This window comes from Populus nigra, chromosome 5 (genome assembly GCF_951802175.1).
Source record: "Populus nigra chromosome 5, ddPopNigr1.1, whole genome shotgun sequence".
Classification (NCBI taxonomy): Eukaryota; Viridiplantae; Streptophyta; class Magnoliopsida; order Malpighiales; family Salicaceae; genus Populus; species Populus nigra.
This window is the reverse complement of record NC_084856.1, coordinates 10,757,337-10,778,730: the sequence shown is the minus strand read 5'-3', so window position 1 is coordinate 10,778,730 and position 21,394 is coordinate 10,757,337. Positions and strand designations below refer to the sequence as shown.

Genomic DNA, 21,394 nt, shown 5'->3' with positions numbered 1-21,394 from the left:
GCACCAGGATCAATCAGTGTATATACATGTTGAGATTCTAAAAGTAAAGTACCTGCAACAACATTAGTGGTAGCTCACATATCCTCCTACATATGGAAAACTCTCCCCTGAGCTCCCCCTCCTTGTATTCGAGGTTGGCCTCAAACGGCACTAGTCCCAGACTGAGCAGGTCTACCTGGCTTGTCCATGGTCACAGACTGTTGTTGACTCTATACTGAAAAACCCTGTCTTTGAGTCTGCCCTGTAGTCCTCTGAGGACACTCCCTCCTACGATGCCCAGGCTCTCTATAATGATAACATGCAACATCTAGATAGGGACAATCCCTCCATCTGTGCTTCTGTTTACATATATAACATCTGTCAGATGTAGCCAAGCAATCTTCAGGATGTCTACGCTCGCATCTCACACACAGGGGATAAGTAATCATCCTGAAGCCCTCTGTGACTCCTCCTGGCAAACTAGCATGTGGGCGTGACCGCCCTCCTTGTGAGCTCTGCATAGGTCTACCCGATATACCCCCTGATCCAAGATTTCCTCCCTTCTTTCTAAACTGACCAAATTGTCATCTTTTTCCCCTTTTTTTTGGAAAAAAAGGTCTCCTTGTAAATTATGCATGCTCCTTATGCTTTTCTGCTCTCATAGTACCCTATCCATCACCTTCTCACTACCCTGCAGCTACCACAACCTCTAGAGACTGAGCAACCTCTATAAAATCCTTTACTATTGGAAATTGCAAACAACCAATCCCATCATCAGCTCCTGTTGGAGTCTATCTCGGAGTCTCTCAATCCGATATTGCTCAGTAGGTAAATAAACAAAAGCAAACATAAAGAGGTCCTGAAACCGCCTCTCATATTCCAATATTATCATATCTCCCTGTGTAAGAGTGAAGAACTCTTGTTCCTTGATCTTTCGATGCTGACGAGAATAATACTGGTTCTCAAACTTTGTCCTAAAATCCCTCCATTTAAGCGTCTTAGCAACTCGTCTCTCTTTAAAAATATCCCACTATGTTTGGGCTCTGTTCAATAATAGCAAAGTATCATAATCCACTCGAAGCTCTACTGGTACTGCTATCTGATCCATAGACCTCTCTATCTTTCATAACCATCGTCCAGCTATCTTAGCATCCTCCTCTCCCATAAATGCCTCACAACCTAATTCCCTCAAACTTTTTACCCATCAAACTAAAATGACCACAGTATCCCTAGGGGTAGTACTTAATGGTCCCGACATCTCTGTCATCACTGCACGAACCAACTGTGCAAAATAAGCTAGATCTGGATATGGTGGAGGTGTTGCTGCAGGGGGTGGAGGTGTTGCTGCAGGGGGTGGAGGTGTTGCTGCAGCATACACTACTGTTGGTAGGGGCTGAGTCCCCTGCCCATCTCCATCAAATATCCTCGGTCATGACATCCCCTGCTCATCTCGGAGTCCTGATCACTCTTCTTGTCTAGATCACACCAACACTACTAGCACAAAAGATGATGTATCTACCGGAGGATCTCACTCCAATCCTCTATCTCCTATCTCAACTAGACGCCCGTCCCTCACCGGTGACAGGTTAGCCATGGCTCCTTGCCGTGTACATAACATCCTGAAATAATGTTATTTTACATTAATAATGGTCTACTGAACCTTAACCATTCTCTTATACCAAACTGTAACACCCCTACAACCAGGATAAAATAACAATCTCATGTCAATTGAAAAACAGAGTAAAAAAAATTTAATATATATATATATACACACACATATATGGTATTCATATGAAATTCTACTGAAATTTGAATTGTTATTGTCTAATTGTTACTGTGTTACTGTTATTGTCTTACATATCTCACCTTTGATGTAACACTCTCAAAGTTATATCATCAAAGTAATAGCTATTATATAAGTCTAATTTTCTACAGAAAATTTGGCAGAATTTTATTTGTTTTTTTATGCTACCAAGTTATCGACTAGACTTCATTCAATCACAATACTCAATCTTCCACTTCGATCCAACCATCATGGATCATATCCCATCTCATCATACAATGTTTCACATAGAAATACTTCATTGTGTTTTCTCAACCTTACATCATCAACAAATAAAACATAGTAATTATATTCTCTTATAATAAAAAATTAACTAAGTTCATACAAATAAAAACTTAAAGGATTCATATTGAACTAATTATTATTTTAACATGCACCCATCTTTTAAACATGCATAATTATGATTACTAAGCTTCTTTTCGAATAGTTTACTAATGTTAGTTCCTTACTTATACTTTCCAAATGTGTAAATACCAAAAGCAATTATCTTTAGAATACATTTATTAAAATCTATATATAATACAAATTACATATAAAGCAAAAGATATTACATCCAAAAAAAAATATAAACATAAAAGCCTATATTTAATGCTCTGCATCACCTCATGAAATACCTATATACATAATATTAATAAGAAATAAGGAAAATAACACATTAAAAATGATAGAACTATTATGTTCACAATTCTTCAAAATATATCAAATTGTCTTTCATCACTAACTTACTACATATCAACATCAATAACCTATTCATAATTTATCAATCCTATACTTATAGGACCTCGACAACCAACACTCATTGCTTAATTTTTAATTTGGTAATTCGCAATTTACCTCATATCCGGTTAACCCTCCTCGATAGCCAACAAATATCCAGTAATACCATATGAATCACCCAACATCCGGCTATTCTCTTTTAATAGTCAATCAAACCGGTAATTTCGTATGAATCACCCAACATCCAGCTATTCTCTTTTAATAGCCAATCAAACCGGTAATTCCATACGAATTACCCAACATCCCTATTATAATACCAATGAATATCTTCTTCTACTTTTTCCATATCAATATGTCATAAAACAACTCATAACTAATAATGAAACTTTGAATTTTAAAAGAAAGTGATGAATCACCTACCTTCTGCTCGTGATGGCTCAGCTCCTCCTATCTGATAACCAGCTCCAGACACAACTCCTGAATCAATCAAATGTCATTATATCATTAGTCCATCAATATTTTTCTTACATGCTGAAATGCAAAGCACGTAATTGAAAAAAATTAATTCGTTCTGATAAAAATTCATTCTAAAACATATCATCATTTCACATACAATCACATATTTAAATCAAGTTACTTCTTTTCTTGCTTTATGTTCATAATCCCTCCATCAAATAATCCTTCTATTCTTTATGCCTTCATGTCATATTATTTATTTTAACTAAACATATGTAAGAACTATATTGAAACACAATCTAAACATCTTGTTTTCATGCTTTCTTTTTAACTAGTTCAATTCTCTTTTAAATTGAATTTACTTATTTTTCTCAACTTTAATGTTATTTCTTCATTTAGTCTTTCTTACATATTTCAAATATCATGATTAAATATAGTTTCCTAAACATTAACATCAAAACTCATTCCTCCACTTTTTTTTCATTTGGCCGAATGTCATTTTCCTTTTCCTCCCCTAAATTTTTCTTCATTTACTTGTTATTTCAACTTGTTTAATGTTATTCCACTTCAACTTCATCATTTTTCCTTCCCTTCCTAATTTCCCCAAATTCCCATAAGAACCCTAAGTTCAAGAATCAAGGATTTAAAAGAAATTAAAGTAACATTCCATGAAATTACTTCATAACTTAATCAAGTACGCTTAAAAACATCTAAATCAAACATTAAATCCGAACTTCTCATGCTTACCAATTGACTTTCTTCCAATTTCTCTTCTCTCCCAAGGTTAACCGAATTCCCTCTCTCAATTCATCCTTCCTTCACTTGATTCTTCCTTAGATTAGTGTTTTATAAGTTGGACTTTGTAAGTCTACAAGGTTATTCTCTCACTTTTCTTATTTTTTTTTCCTTGGTTTTTTATGTTTTTCCCTTACTTTTCTCTCTTTCTCTCTTGCTCTTTCTTTTCTTTCTTTTCCCATTATGCTTCTACCCAGTCAGCAGCATATAAAAGGAAGGGAGAGCTGATTTATTTTATTTTTTAATGGCAAATAATTATTTTATCCTTAATGAGTCATTTTGTTTCTATTTGACGGTCCTTATTTGTTTTTAGCACTACTGAGCTCTGTTCATCCTAAAAGTTAAACCAAAATTTATTTAATATATTTTAAGGTCCCTCATAAAATTTTAGCTCAATCTAATGGTCAGATTGAAAATTATGCCCAATAACATAAAATTGGTCAAATTGTGATTTTTCGTCAAATTTATGAAATTTTAACCCAAGCTAAGGAATCATATTATAAGGCTCCACACAACGTTTCAAAAAAAAAATGATAACCCAATCGAGAGTTATGAATTGTTTTTACATAAAACTAGTCAATTTATCATTTTTCACTCAAGGGGTTTACATTGGGTGCTAGTTTAAATTTATTCTCTCTCCCCCTTCTGGTTATCCCAAGACCAGTTTTTCCCCTTCTCTTAACTCCATAAGATAGTCTGGTTTGGTTCCCTAAACTTTTACTTAGACTAAGTCGCTGCCGATTCAAAATCGGCACCAAAAACTATGTCACAGCCGATTCAGAAATCAGCAACGAAAAACTGTGTCGCTGTCAATTCAGAAATCGGCAGCCAAATTGTGCCGCTGTAGATTCAAAAATCGGCAACAAAACTACGTCGTTGTCGATTCAGAAATCAGCAATGAAAAACTGTGTCACTGTCGATTTAGAAATTGACAACAATGGTGGAGTCATTTCTGGCTTACTTTTTTTTTTTGTGTTTACGGGAATATTAAAATGTATTAATTCATGCTTTAACATTTGAAATAATTTTTTTAAAAAATTCATAAGATTAGAAATTTTTTTCTATTTCATCCCTTTTTATTTTTTTTCTTTCTCTAGAATTTTTCATTGATTTTAAAAATGATTTGGATTTTCTCGAGTCTTTTTATTAGTTATTCTTTGTTTGATTTACTTTGACTAATCAATATTAAATTAGTTAGAAATTGAGTTTCTTGATTCATTTCGGGTCTAAGATTTAATAGATTATAAGTTTAAGATCTTGGCCCGAATTTAATAGGTTCGCCTGAGTTTTGGTTTTTTTTTCCCTTTATATAAGCTAATGTTTTTTTTTATCATTCAATTTTTTTATCATTAATAATTAAGCTTTGTTTTTATCATTATTTGTCTTCTATGTGATTTTTTAACCATTTTTTTAGTAGGTTCCAATTCTTTTTTAGGTTCATCCATCTGTCAGCCTTTTTTTTTTGTCAAGTCCATGCCCCATGTCACATTTAAAAAATATATATTAAAACCACACTTGCATCATAAAATTACAAATATTTTTCAATTTCATCCCTTCCATTTTAGTAGTTTTTTAAATTTTTATTCTAATTTTTTTTATTGTTATTTGTTTTGTTTGAGATATGTTTTAGATTTTTTTTTATTTCATCTACATGGGATTTTTCTATCAAATTTAATATCTATTTTTTATTGTTATCTTTTTTGCTTTAGCAAATTTTTTAAATTAATATGTTTTTTTCAAGCCGATATTAAATTAATGGTCGTTAAATTTGCAAATTCACCCAGTTTAAGTGAGATTTGTTTCCCTTCAATATTAGAATTGTTTAATAATTCAGATGGGTTCAGGTCGAATTATTTTTACCTTTTTTTATTATAATTTTTGTGTAATTTTATTTATTGTTGTTATATTTTTTTAATTATATTATTTAAATTACATATTAAACTAATAGCTCCAGTCTAACATGTTTTTTCTTGATATTTTTTTATATAAAAAAATTAATCAGTTCACAAGACTACCCGACCATAAATCTAGTACAATAAAAGACAGCACGACAAAACCCATAACAATACCAAATAGATATAAAAAAAAGGATTTTTCCAATAAAAAAAAAAGGTTTATCTAATAGACGAGACGTGCAAAATACTATAACAAGCATGCTAAAAAAAAAAAGTAAAAATAAAAGTGGCCTGTCTTTGACTTTCAAAGGTCATGGACCGGACCGAACTTTAAAAAAAAAAAGGCCCTAAAATGTGGCCCAGAAACAAGTTTGGATGGCAGCGAAAAAGCGTCGACTCAATTCCAATGTGACAACTATGAAGGTGATGCCACTGGCCGAAAAACCAACCATGAATCTTGCCTCTTTCCTGAAAGATCACATCACATCACATCACACGCGCGAGAAGATGCAGTGTGAATTGTGATAAATGACCAGAGGGAAAAAAATGAAGGGAGCCTAGAAATATTGTCATAACCTGCCTCCTAATTTATCCTACAATCACTAAAAGACCTCATCTAAAAATCTAGGGCAATAACAAACTAAAAGATCTTTGTTCTCGGATGGTTTGCAGCTTCAACGGAGGACTCGATTTAGAGCTCACCCTTTGATTCCATAGATCTACCATTAACAAAGGTCGCAATGCATAATATCATCAGCACCAACCCCCTCCAGTCCTCAGCAAACAAATATGTACTCGGAACTCGGTTTGAGCAAGGGAGTGTTTCCCAGGTATTGCGTAAAATGATGACAAAGTAAGTGAGATTCCAAAACCTTGTATTGCAAAGGAGTTAAATGGAAATTACCGATCATCACTTGCATTGATGCTTTAAATATATCGGAAGGAGTTTAATCGTATTATTACATCATCATGCTGCTGAATGAACATGAAGAAATTCACTGATAACAGCCCAGAATGATTACAAAAGAAAAATAAATGAACAAGTAACTTCCGGGTTCTTAAAATATTTTGAATTTGCGATGCAAAATTAACTTACGAGAGAGAGGCTACCCATAGAAACCTATAAAAATGCAGAAGGAACTTCTCTGCCTGGAACCGAAAAGGTCCTGTTAGTTGGATTATAGTTATTAAGGGTTCAGGATTACTATCTTTATTGAATAAAATAGTGTGTCACACAGTATGATTGTTTTTAAAAATATTTTTTATTTGAAAATACATTAAAATAATTTTTTTATTCTTAACATTTGCACAATAAACAATACAAAAACACAAATAAAAAAACTTATTTTAAAGTAAAAAAATTAATTTTAAAAAAAAACACAGTCACGCTGTAAAAACAAACGGCTCCTAAATCTCGGAAGTCAGCTGAGTACTCAATATTTCAGAGTGAGAATACCTTTAAGTATCTGTGATGGGAGACCTCTTTTGTACAGTGATCTTTATCGCCTGTAGCGGAGACTTTAACAACTTCTTCAATGATTCTACTATCCTACCAAATGATGGGCGCTGAGCAGGATCACTGCCAACAAAAATGAGCAAGCATTATAAACAGAGCAAATATAACCAACAGTTGTAAGTTGCTCATCTTGAAACAAAAGTTCGGGGTCATTAGGACTCAGAAAGCGCATCTAGATCATGGAACTAGACACAAGACAAGGTATAAATGTCTAGAGTATAAACAGAAAACTAAAAGCCTTGCATGTCTCAGGCAAGTACATCTGAATTTGGTTTTACTGACAAAATGCCATAAGTGATCGATTTGTTACTGGTTATGAACAGAGCACCTATATCCTATTGGCACTTTAATTGTAAAGCAAATTGCATGCAAAAGCCTATATGACCTCTCATTTCGAAGGCATGTCCAGGCTTCCAGAACAAAGATCTGCTGGAGTGTGTAGCAAGATTACTTACTCAGCCCAGCAAGATTCCATGAGAGAAGCCAATACTGGAGGCGCTTCCTGGGGAATAGAAAGCCTTCTATTCTGGAAGGCTACAGCTCCAACCACCTGAAAGGTTCCACCACGTGCCAGCTTAATCATAAAAATGGCCAGGGTGTACATCTTCTAACAATTGTATCTAATGCATACGTCATTTTTATGTTTTACCTGGGCGGGGCCAAGTCCACTCCAAGGTTGTTGCATGGTCACAAGCTCCCATAGGATAACTCCAAAACTGTACACATCAGACTTCTCATTGGAAGGCTCTCCACGAAGGAATTCTGGAGCCATCCACTCAGGCTGAAAATAAAAGCAAGAGAGTTACATGCTGATTGATGCTGCACTGTGAAGTTTTCAACCTGCAAGTTATTAACTGAAAATTATTTGATTTTCTAGGGTAGGGGAGCCCACAGTTAATTTATACGAAACATTCAAAAGCCTAGTCAGGCAACAAGAAAAAGGCAACAAGAAAAAACAAAAATGCTGTTGTACTCAATGCCAGAGGGGTCTAGAAGTTGAATAAAACCTGCATATCATAGCTTCGACAAGTCCTCATGCCTAGAAAGTATATTGGTTTAATCTTTGGAGAAACAACTGGATAAAACTAATTTGCAAAATTCAAATAAATAATAAACACAATCATGGAATTTTCAAGACAGAATGAACACAGAATCGTATAAAGTTGGCAGATAATATTAAGAGACTTACTGTTCCAGCCACTGATTTTGATGATATAAAAGTGTTTGCTTTGAATCTAGACAACCCAAAATCACACACCTAAGCATGAATTTAACAAATGAGGTTAAAAATATGCAGCAAGTCACCAAGAAGTTGAATACATTCATGTGTATATTTTGACTATTTACCTTAACCGTCCAGTTTTTATCAACCAACAAATTTGGAGACTTAAGGTCCCAGTGAACAATTGGAGGGTTAAGACAGTGAAGATAATTGATCCCCTTGGCCTGCTCCCAGAAGATAAAATTAAAATAAAATAATTCAACTTTCGCTAAAAATAATTCTTTAGAAAATCGAAGGCAGTATGAAAAATGTAGGAGCTCTCACACACCACATCCAGTGCCATACGTAACCGCCTCCTTTGATCCAGCACTTCACCTGCAGCTGGCCTGTGTATGAGGCGGTATAGACTGCCCCTGTTCAGAAACACGTGGGTTAGCATGAAATGTCTAGTGATACATGAACATCAAGCGTCCACTGTACAACAAATTGGATGATACCTTGGCAGATATTCTGTCACGATTGATAGTTGAAGACGCTTTGTGACAGCACCCATGAAGAGAACCACATTCGGATGGCGAACTCGTTTCATTATTGCCACCTAATAAGAACTACATCTGTATCAGTGTTATTTGCCAAAGAAAGAACACACCCAAAGCTGGTAATCTATGAAGGGAAAAGCCTCAAAACCTAGCAATATATAGATTACTGCCTTACGAAGTGCTTGTATTTTCACTTGATAAGTTAATCAGAGAAGATAAAATACAGCCTATGATTGTTGGATTCCACTCTTATCTAGATCGGTGTAACACTAAAAGACAACATTTTCTGTCAGAGAGACCAAGACCATGGAATTACATGGGCGAGTTCTCACTGTATGTTCAGCCACATGACATTCCAAAACAAAGCTGACTGAGCATATAGATCAACTGTGAGCAGAACAAAAGAAACTAAAAAACTGGATAGGAGAATGAATAATATTTTGATGAAACAAGAATTCGAAGCCTAGAAATAAAGACCTTGGACAGAATAGAGAATACAGAAAAAAAAAAGCATTCAACTTCAACTGAGGAAGTAAACATATACAGATGACTCAAAATTTGCACATCATGAATATTGAAGATGACAATGGATAGGGTACCTCACTGATATAACCCATACTTTAGGTTTAACCAGTACATACCTCTCTTAAGAACTCCCTCAACTGATCATCATGAAAATCTTGAACAGTTAGAACCTTGACAGCAACATCCTGTATTGACACAACGAGGGATTCACTTTCTGAAAGCAACAAAGAATACATCAAAGAAACTGTGAAAATCATGCTCAAAATCAGTTAGGAATTTTAGGAATCTTATAATATATTTTTGATATGTTTTAATAAGGAGAATCTGGTATTAAATCCCACAATTTATTCTTTTCTAGTTTAGAGTAGGATTCTTTCCTTTCTAGTTGATTATTTCTTGTTCTAGTAGTCTGTAGGTTAAGCAACTATCTTCTATTTATTGTACTTGATACTTCAGTCTATGTTAAGAAGAAAGAGATTAATCCTCTCAAAGTTCTTCATGGTATCAGCCAGGTTATCAGAGCCAGGTTATGAACCCTAATATGCTTCTCCTCTTCATGATCAAATACAACATGGCTATAGCAGGGCAAAACTCTATCCTTGAGGTTACCTCACAACCAGAAACAGCACCAGCTACAAACAATCTTGGAGAAACTAAAGGCATATCACACCTTATCACAGGTCATAAACTCAACAGGTATAACTACCTTTAATGGTCGTCATCAGTAATAATTTTTATTTGTGGGAAGGGCAAAGATGACCATATCACAGGTGAAATCATTATACCAGAGAAGAATGATCCCAAGTTTTGAACATGGAAGACAGAGAATCACATGGTAATGTCATGGTTAATCAATTCAATGACCAAAGAAATAGGAGAAAATTTTCTCCTATGTGGAATAGCAAATATGGGACACAACAAGAGAGACTTACTCAAGTTCTGAAAATACATCAGAACTGTTCGAGATTGAGGCAGTATTACGTGATCTACGCCAAGGAGATCTCTCTATCACCCAATACTTCATCACCCTTTCTCGTCATTGGCAGCATCTTGATATGTTTGAAATCCACACCTGGAAATGCCCTGAAGACACAGCTCTATATAGAATAATTTTGGAGCAGAAGCAAACATTCAAATTTCTTTTTAGTCTCAACAAAAATCTGAATGAAGTCAGAGGGAGAATAATGGGGACCAAGCATCTTCCAAACCTCAAAGAATCAGCCCCAACATTGAAAGGATCTGCTCTTGCTGCTCAAGGACCTTAAAACAACAACCATGACAATTGACAGAGAAGAGGAAGACCCTAGTGTGATCATTGCTACAAGTCAGGACATGTCAAAGAAAATTGTTGGAAGATTCATGACAAACCTACTGATTGGAAGCCATCAAGACAAATAAATGACAGACAAACATGCTAATGTTGTTACCTCAGACGACAACCGAGACAAGATTACCAATCTACAAACTGAGACAAGTCCTTTCACCAAAGAACAACTTGAGATCTTACAGAAACTCTTCAGCCAGAATTCCCTACCTCAATTAAGTACGTCAGCCTCTGGATCTGGATCTGGATTGTTAGCACAAAAAGTAATTTCTCAAAAGCCTTTACTGTTAGTAAAAGATACTCAAGCCCGTGGATCATCGACTTTGGACATGACATGAGATGCTACTATCCTTGATGAATACAATCAGTGCAATGAGAATTTCAGAATCCATATAGCTGATGGATCTTCATCTCAAGTTAAGGGAACAAGCATAAGCAAAATCTCGAAGGACATGACTCTGAACTCTATTCTTCATGTTTCTAATTTGGACTATAACCTACTCTCAATCAACTGTGTTGTTAAATTCTTCCATAATTTGTGTATATTTCAAGATTTGGATACAGGGAAGAAGATTGACAGTGTAAGGATATGTTCAAGGTTCTATCTCATCAAAAGTGATAGTCCTTTAAGAAGACAAACTTAGAATGGAATATATGTATCATCTAAAGGCTAGTCAGCTTTAAATTTTCATGTCAATAAAGATAATGATGTTATATTATGCAATTATCGCCTTGGTAATTCAAATTTCATGTACCTTAAAAACTAGTTCCTTCATTATTTACCAATAAAAGTTCAGTCTTTTAAGTGTGATATATGTTAACTCTCCAATCATATTCGTAGTAGCTATCCCACTATCTTATATATCTGTTATGATTAATAGTGATGTATGGGCCCCTCATAAGTGAAAAATATAACTGGAACTAGGTTGTTTGTCTCATTTGTTGATGAGCACACTAGATTGACTTGGCTATTTCTTATGAAAGAGAAATTTGAAATCGGTCAAATTTTTCAAAACTTCAATTCCATTATACAAACACAATTCCACACCAAGATTCAAATCTTAAAAACCAATAATGCTAAAGAATATTTCAACTCTGATCTCAACACTTATTGTCTAAGTCAAGGCATTATCCACATAAGCTCCTGTGTTGACACTGCACAACAAAACAAAGTGGCAGAAATAAAAATAGACACCTATTGGAAATCGCCAGATGACTTATGTTCCAAAACAATTCTGGGGAGAAGCTATACTCACAACTACTTATCTCATAAACAAAATACCCTTTAGAGTTCTTAAATTCAAAACTTCTTGTCAAGTCCTCCTCTAAGCTTCCCCATGCACCAAAATACTCTCTTCATTAAACCCTAAAATATGAGGATGCTTAGTTTTTGTTCATATACATCTACATAATAGAGGCAAACTAGACCCTAAATCCATCAAATGTATTTTTCTAGGGTACTCTCCATGTCAAAAAGGTTACAAGTGTTATTCTCCCATCACCAAAAAGGTATATACCTTAATGGACATAATATTTTTTAACATCAAGCCTACTATCCCAAGTCTAATCTTTAGGGGGAGAACATGAAAGAATATCAAAACTAAAATATTGAATCTGACCATATAATTCACCCAGGAGATAACTCATAAAGTCATCCTCTTGTCCTAAGTCAATCCCCTACTGTCCAGAACCATCAGCCAACTGAGAGTCATTTCCCTGTAACTCCAGTCCTAATTCAATCTCTTGACCAGAATGATTCTGCATCAAAACAAATTCCAAACCATGAGCTTCTTACTTCTACGAGGAGGAAAAGACCTGAAAAGGAGATAGAATACTCAATACCTCTAACTCTTGACCAAGATTTTGAACCAAGTCTAAAATCTGCTCAAATACATTCAGGTATGGAAATTTCTGATTGTGAGAATACTACATTTATTATTGATTACTCAAATATTCCAATTGTTTTGAGAAAAGGTGTTAGATCATGCACAAGTCATCCCATCAATAAATTTGTTTCATATGGAGGCCCGTCACTATCTTATCTTGCATTTGTTTTAGCCCTTGACAATGTGTAGGTTCCTAATTCTATTGAGCAGGCTCTCAAGGAATTGGGATAGAAAAAGGCAGTTAATGAAGAAATCAATGTATTAAACAAGAATGACACTTGGGTAATTTCTGAACTTCCACATGGAAAGAAACCAGTTGGTTGTAAGTGGATATTTACTATCAAACATAAGGATGATGGCAATATTGATAGGTTAAAAGCCCGTCTGGTTGCAAAAAGATTTACTCAATCTTATGGGATATACTATCAGGAAACATTTGCTTTAGTGGCCAAACTCAACACTATCAGAGTTTTTCTGTCCCTAGCAACTGATCAAGATTTGTCATTACATCAGCTAGACATAAAAAATACATTCCTAAATAGGGACTTGGAATAAGAAGTTTACGTAGAGATGCCTCGAGGACTAGAAACATCCTTAAACTACAACAAAGTGTGTAAGCTGAGAAAATCACTATACAGACTCAAGCAATCTCCTCGGCCTTGGTTTGACAACTTTACAAAGATAGTAGTTTAGTATGGATACTCTTAGTGCCAAGCAAATCACACCTTGTTTGTAAAGTTCTTTTCAGGAAAGAAAATAGCGATACTAATTGTATACGTTCATGACATCATTCTAACTAGTAGCTATGAGGAAGAACTAATGAGATTGAAGAAAATTTTGGCCAAGGAATTTAAAATCAAAGACCCTGGGTACCTCAAATACTTTCTTGCCATAGAGTGGCACGATCAAGAAGAGGTATATTTGTTTCTCAACGAAAGTATTTTTGGATCTACTAAAAGAAATAGGAATGGTTGGATGTAAACTTGTAGATACTCCAATGGATTCAACCAAGAAGATAGGAGCAGGAAATGACAGTATACCAGTTAGGGGTGTTCAAAAAAACCGACCAACTAATTAAACCGAAAAAACCAAAAAAAATTAACCAAAAAAACCAAACTGATAGAAAAAACTGAATAAACCGATTAAAAAATAAAAAAACCACCCGGTCCAGTTCGGTTCCAATTTAAAAAAGTTTAAATGGATTGAACCGGACCAAACCGAACCAGTTTAAAAAAAATATATAAAAAGAACCATCCCTAACCCTAAATCACTTTCCCCCTTTCCAGCCGCCCCTCCCCTACCTCAAGCCTTCCCTTCCCTTCCCTTCCCTTCCCTTTCCCCCTTCCCAGCCTTCCCCTTCCAGTTTCAGAATTCAAATGCGAGGGAACCATTATTCAAGAAATCCTGCCTTTCATAGTTATACAGTATAACTTATACTCGTTCTATCCTTGTGCTGGGCGGAGGCATGCTTTGAGATTCTCTACATACCCCAAAAGAAAAAGCTTTGCTAAAGCCAATACAACATTCACAGCTGGCGAAAGAGCCAAAGACCCGAGAAAATTTATGGTCAATCAGCTCTCTCCAAGACCTCCCTTCCCCTTTCTCCCTTGTCAACCTTCCCCTTCCCAGCTCATGTGTGGAAGACTTTGATTGCTGGTTGCTTTTCCTGGTTGCTTTTCTTGAATTTCTAAGTGTTGTTGTGATTAATAGCTTAGATTGATATTTGATGTCAAATTTTTCTTCGATTTAGCTCAATGATGAAGATTAGTCCGGTTTTTCTAGTTTTTATGCTAAAAACCCGACCCGAACCGAACAAAACCGATTCGGTTCAGGTTATATTAATAAGGAATAATATTTTCCGGTTCGGTTGAATTTTTGGGTTAAAACCAGACCGAACCGAATCGTGAACACCCCTAATACCAGTTGACAAGGGAAGATATCAAAGACTCGTGGGACAACTTATCTATCTCTCACATATTAGACCTAATATTGGTTTCTTTGTCATTGTTGTAAGTTAGTTCATGAACAACCCAACAGAAGAACACATGGAAGAAGTTAATAGAGTTTTGAGGTATCTCAAGATGACTCCTAATAGAGGCCTTCTATACAAGAAAAGTGACAATAGAAATGTTTAAGTCTTCTTAGATGCAGACTAGGCAGGAGATATTTTAGATAGACAATCTAGGGTAATATCTTATATTTGGGGAAATCTAGTGATTTGGAGAACCAAGAAACAACATGTTGTATCTAGAAGCAGTATAGAATCTAAGTTTAGAGCTCTAGCCCTTGGCATTTGTGAAGGAATGGGGATACATAGATTACTTAGGGAACTGGGAGGGGAAATGGTGAATCCTATCAAGATGTTCTGTGATAATCAAATTGCCATAAGTATAGCAAAGAATCTGGTTCATCATGACAGGACAAAGCACATTGAAATAGAATGTCACTTCATTTAAAAAAAGATTGAGAAGAAATTGCTCATTTGGTTTACATTCTTAATAAATCTCAAACTGCAGATATAATCACCAAAGCCCTTTCAAGAACTAATTTTGAAGAATTGAATCACAAGTTGTGCATATACAATATATACAACTCAGCTTGAGAGGTAGTGTGGAAATCATGCTCAAAATCAGTTAGGGGTTTTAGGAATCTCATAATATATTTTTGATATGTTTTAATAAGGAGAATCCAATATTAAATAACTAGATCCCACAGTTTATTCTTTCCTAATTTAGTGTAGGATTCTTTCCTTTCTAGTTGATTATTTCTTGTTCTGGTAGGTTTAGCAACTATCTCCTATTTATTGTACTTGATACTTCAGTCTATGATAAGAAGAAAGTAATTAATTCTCTCAAAGTTCTTCATAAACATCCATAGAAAGAAGTGAACGACCAATGCAGCAATGTAGCAGGATCGACTCCAAATGACTCCTGATTAAAAAATCAATGAATGTATCTGAGCAATAAACTCACCGATCCATGCCATTCAGCGCGATGCACCGTACCAAATGAGCCTGCAAAGATAAAATGAGAGCACAACACTTTATTCAATTGCCTCTAGAAGAAGAATAATGATCAAAAACCAAGAACACCAATTCTAGGCTTCTACATGATAATTAGCAGAAAATTTACCAGCACCAACACGCTCCTTGATATGTAATTCTTCCCATGAGATCTCAAGCCAATCCATGGCAAGTGAAGGTTCAAGATTCAAATATCTTGGGATGGTCACAGAAGAAGGTATACCTTGATTGTCTACTCTACTCTCAACTTCCTCCATACCAGACTGACTAGATAGGTTTACTTTAGTTTGCTTGACAACACTGTTTATAACTGAATTTCCAAACACAACCATCTCTTTCTTGTAAGTTTGTTGCATAATAATTGGTTCTGCTTTAAGTGTAGAACATTCATGTATAGATCGTCCAGCAGTTGCAGGGGCTTCAGCATTCCTTTTCAAATCCAAAGGCATCAGGGATGATTCATTCCCAGGGTACACTTGATCCACTGACACATAAGTGGAGACTTTCAGATTTTGAAACCAACCATCATCCTCTATCAGTTTCTCTTCTTCCTTGTTGCCTGTAAGAGATTGTTCCCCATAATCAAAATTGGAACAAAAAGGTTTGCTTTAAGCAGTAGTAAATACCCATATCAGAAACCTTGGTGCTTAACAAAAGAAGGAAAGACAATAGAGAAATTTAGAGATGTCAGCCATCCATGAACATCAAGAAAGCGTATTGCAATATAAATGCTACACAAAAAAGAAGTGCAAGGAACCCGTTTGTTATAATCTCCACAACTAAAACAAGTTGTAATTTGTCATCGTTGGCTATCCTAATTCTTTGAGTCTCTCAACCATTTCATGCGAGATGCAATTGTTGCATTGTTAAATTTAACTATGAGGCATAAAAACAAACACACCTGAACATGGAGGATTTTCAGGAAAAGTACATGAATGCTTCGAGTCTAGAATCTCATAAGTTGCATCATCCATGTAAGGTTGTTGGGATTCATTTAGATGTGGAATTTGAAATGGTGAGGGCATTGAAGAAAGAAATCCTCCATTAATTGTGGAATCTGGACCATGGACATTTCCTGGCTGCCCAACTAGATCAACTACATATTCCCTGTTAACAAGTGTACCTATCTGTATTAGCAAAACATGAAAAAGAAGAATAACCGATGTAAAGAAGGCAAGTTCAAAGACATTTATAATTCTATCCGATTGGATTATGGAGCAATTTCAAGACAGTTATAAATGCTACCATAAACCATATCAGGAGAATCGTGAAATGGAAGAACTGCACACAGTAGAAGCATTAGAGGCCAAGTTCTTACAAAATTGCTGGGACAACATGGAGAAAAAATAACACAGGGCTCAGGATATGCTCAGGGTTCAAATTTAAGGTAACATACCTAAAGACTAAATCATCTTGCAAAAACACGAAACATTCTTCAGCAAAGGAGAACTAGAAGTCACACCAGTGCTTTCTTCCATTTTTTTTTTAATTTAAACTTATTTTATTTCATTTTATCTCAAGTGAGTATGAAAGACAGGTCAGAATATAATACCTTGAAAACAGCCTGTCATCCTGGATTTTGACGAGGCAAGAAGACTGGTGATCCGCTACACAGTACTTGCAACCTCGAGCTATCCGGCATGGTAAACCTATATAGTCTGCCAATTTCTGCATTCGCCAAAATATATCACCACAAGTTACTAATGTGCCTTGAAACTCACGTCTTATTGTATAATGATTATGCACACAGAGTTTTACAATCTGTTTCCAGTAGCCAAAACTGTCATTTCCTATCTGCTTCGTAATGATGCTGGTATCTCTATTTTCAAATTAAAATGGATTCAACAAGACATCAGGATAAAGATCTCGTCATAGTGCGCTCATGACACAATGGAAAGATAGCTGCCAATGGTGTGCTTTACTCAATGATGCTCAGAGACAGACATGATCAGTTTGGCAATGAAAATAGTTTTCAAAGGTTAAGCTTATATGTTTTAATGGATGCTACACATGTCAACTTGCAAGAACAAAATTTTACTTGGAATGATCAGATAGGTTTGACATCCTGATAGAATCCCATACAAATCAAATTAAGATTTCAAACAAATGTTGCCATATACTGCAACAAGATACAAATACCTAACTTAATGATCAGAGGAACGAACACTGTTAAAGGATTCTCTATATAATTGTGGGTGACACTTGATTCTTCTAAATCAGTTGCATTCTCATGTACCATGTCCCTGCTCAGACAGTCATGTGTGCTCTTAAAATTTCCTTTGATATTTAGAAACGTAAATCCTGGCACCATATCTTAGAACTACATGTGATCTTCCAATTTACAATTTCTTCAATTGATATAAAAAAAAAGATGGTGCAAATTGAGAAAGAAAATCAAAGAACAAAGCACAAAAACAACACAAAGCACAAGTTTTTTTCCATCCAAAATTTTTTTAAGACAACATGCCTACCAACTCACACTGCTGTTAAAACAATCCAAACCAAAGACAAGTGAAACAACGGTAATGCCACATATCCCAAATCTTTACACCAAAGCCTGCATCCCCAATCCTTGACAAAATATGATGGATCACAAACCTAAATATGAAGTGACCCTTGCCTCGATGTAACATGTCTGTCCAATACAATTACCAGCGCCATCAAAAATTGAAATATGAGAACATGTATAGTAGAATCACCAGCCATGGACTTTTAAGATCACTGAGTTCCAGAGCAAACACCCTTTAAAGAAGATTAGGTGCTATACCTAATAAAATCACTATTAGCTGATGGTCTTTAATCAAATAAAAAATCAAGTGAGTTTCCTAAGAGGTTTGTAATCTCTGATTCCCATCATGAAATTCCCCAATAGGACCTTAGATATTCATAATAAATCATTCTGAAGGCTAAGTGGCCACTAACAGATATCCTTCAGGTCAGTCATGTCTCTTCTTTATTCGTACCAACTCACTGAAGATTTGTAAATCGGTAGATTAGTCGTGTTCCTTTAATTTACAAAGAAACAAACTAGAAATCGGAACTGATATCAAATTACTGTTTTTTTGAGGAAAAAAGAAGCATCAAGTTATATGTATTTCTTTATTTTTTACCTTGAATAGAATCGCGCGATGTCTACAGAGTCCCATGGATAGGCTACCAATGGGGAGCACAATACAATTGTGGAAGTCCCTCAATCTCCTGCTAACCACTTTCCAGCGCTTGTGGAGATCCCCTTGCTCCCCCGAGAAAGTTCCCCTAAACATTTAGCAACCCACGATATAAAAAAAAAAAAAAAAAAAAAAGTAAACATTCAAGTAGTAGTAGACAAAGAAGAATCTTATATATCATGATACTTAAACACCTTACCCCATGTAAATAGCGACAAGTTTGCCCAGTTGCTCCACCAACACCAATGTATTCTCTGAAGCACAATATAGTTCTTGTGCTTTATCCTCCAGCTCCTTAAGACGCGAGTCACCACGTCTATCAACAAGGACCACCTCCAATGATGTCTCACTTGGTTCAATTTCTTTGAGCGACTTTAAAGGAGGCAGCTTGCTTACTTCCTCATCTTCATTGCACATCACCCACAGATATGGATTCATTCCCAAGATGTTATAAAATCCATCCGATATCTTGTCACTGTACGACAAGCATCCACTCACCTAGAATAACGAACAAGATCATCATGTACATTAATTTGTCATGACTTTGAAATCAAATCGTAAAAAGAATATAATGGGATGGGACGAATTTGAATTGTACCCAGAGGCGATACGAAACGGTTTGTGCATCGGAGGCCTCAGGGACGCCTTCCTGCAGAAGCACAAGCTCACTAGCAATACCAGCTTGAGCGCTCAGTCTTTTAGCCAAATTAAGCTGCAAATAGTAACTCTCTTTCGTCTTCAGCGCCAAGTTTTCCTTCTTCTCCTGGTCCTCCTTTCCCTCCGCCACATCCTGCTTTATAGTCGGCAAATGCACCGTCATCGACGTGTCGACCTTAATATCAGTAGTAAAGTTTCCATAAAGTGTAGTAATCCCCGAGAACAAGCTACCAGAATAACTACTCCCACTCGATAATCTTGGCAGCGACACTTTCCGGTCAACATCTCTCTCTTTAATTATCTGCGGAACTGGAAGAACAGGTTCTGGTTCTGGTTCCGGCTCCGGTGTAACTAACAGGTGACGATCCTCCTCAGTTGATAATCTTTGCAACTTCACGTGACTAGTAGATTTCTCAACTTTTTTCTCGGACAACCAGTCGAAAAAAGCGGCAAGTTGTTTTTTCTTTCGTTTATACTTGTCATCCTCACCGAATTGTTTGGTCTTCGGATGGTACTTTTCGTCATCACTGCTCGTGAAGAGATCGGATAAAGGTGTTGTTATTGTAGTTGGAATAGTAGTAATAATTGTTGTTGTTTTTGATATATTTTTGCCAACTGGAAAGGAAGATTTGGAGTACTGATCTTTTGATGAAGACTTTCGGCGGTCATTTCCGATGTTAAAAGCATCTTTACTGACTTTCTTCTTCTCGTGATGTAATGCTTGTTTTGATGATGATGCATGGATCCCGGACCTTTCAGGAAATTGCCTAGGGAAGAAGTAAGTGGTACGATGAGGCATTTTTCCTTTCCAACCACCAATCCAGTTCACTCCTTCTCCTTCACACACACGCTTGCTTTAACTCAGGTGATGTTGCAGATAATGAACAAAGAAGAAAATAGGGAGAAGCCGTACAACCCCTGCAAACCGATGAGACTCAAGAAAGGAAACAAAAAACGCATGATTTCGATATGGTTTTTTGAATCCAGTTCTGTAAAAAAAATTATTTCAAAATCACAAGCAACCTATATCTCGGCGCTGCATGCGTTTGCTTGCATTTAAGATCAGCTATCCAGTTAAAACAAAACAAAACAAAACAAGCAGAGATCGAGATTTTTCGTAGAATCTGTTTACCTAATGGAGAAGGAATTAAGTGAAGTAGCTGTAAAGAGAGAGTAGAATTTGAGTGATTTTAAGAGACCCAAATGAGAGATAAGGGCGGTGGGGCGTTGAAGCGAGAGAGACACAAGGAGAAGGAGAGGGTTTAGGGAGAGTGTCTGATGCAGACCGGGTGGCAAGCTCATATTTGGAGCGATTAGAGCACCCAAAATAACAAAAAGGCTTCACGTTGATGGGTCATAAATTTTATAATTGGTCACTTTAAGTTTCTTACGTAATAATTAGAGTTTTATTCTCGTTTCCTCATTTAGCTTTTATTTCCTTAATTAATTTAGGGTTGTTTGCTTTAGGAGTCTAAAAGTGTAATACTTTTCTTTCCATTTCTTCATTCAGCTTTTATTTCCTAATTAATATAGGACTGTTTCCTGATTTAATGGAGTTGTTTTAGGAATCTAAAAGGTCAGTTCCTCTATTTATTTGATTATAATCACTTTATGATGGGCAGATGGAATAAAAACAAAAACTCATTTGAGTACTTAACTCAAATATCTCCTTTTTTTTTGTTTTCTGCGGAATTACAGATCGAAGAAACCCTTGTGTGTTGGAACGTGTGTGAGTTCCGTTCTAGTCTGCATCAGGTTGGTATCAGAGCTCGGTCAGCTATCGTCGTTATGTCACCAAAGAGACGTGCGAACCTGTCGAACCTTCATGAACAACCGTTGGATGAAGTCTAC

The 21,394-nt window shown here is 35.8% G+C and overlaps 1 protein-coding gene across 5 annotated transcripts; it reads right to left on the bottom strand.

Annotated features, from left to right (window-relative positions):
- Positions 1 to 6,574: 6,574 nt before the first annotated feature.
- Positions 6,575 to 20,854, bottom strand: LOC133694077 (serine/threonine-protein kinase CTR1-like). Of its 5 annotated transcripts, none has more exons than XM_062115501.1 (16): positions 19,485 to 20,854; positions 19,086 to 19,384; positions 18,830 to 18,974; positions 17,272 to 17,387; positions 16,621 to 16,826; positions 15,829 to 16,278; positions 15,670 to 15,710; positions 9,604 to 9,672; positions 8,921 to 9,021; positions 8,752 to 8,836; positions 8,549 to 8,647; positions 8,391 to 8,459; positions 7,851 to 7,982; positions 7,657 to 7,751; positions 7,142 to 7,264; positions 6,575 to 6,851 (listed from the first exon to the last, which is right to left on the bottom strand). In XM_062115501.1, exons 1-15 carry the CDS (start codon positions 20,340 to 20,342, stop codon positions 7,144 to 7,146), a joined length of 2,886 nt encoding a protein of 961 aa, XP_061971485.1. In that variant the 5' UTR covers positions 20,343 to 20,854; the 3' UTR covers positions 6,575 to 6,851; positions 7,142 to 7,143. The 5 variants fall into 5 exon arrangements, 4 of the variants coding, with proteins under 4 accessions (XP_061971485.1, XP_061971484.1, XP_061971486.1 ...); XM_062115500.1 differs by having other exon boundaries at positions 6,575 to 6,834; XR_009842231.1 differs by lacking the exon at positions 6,575 to 6,851 and having other exon boundaries at positions 7,088 to 7,264; positions 7,587 to 7,751.
- Between the last annotated feature and the right edge of the window lie 540 nt (positions 20,855 to 21,394).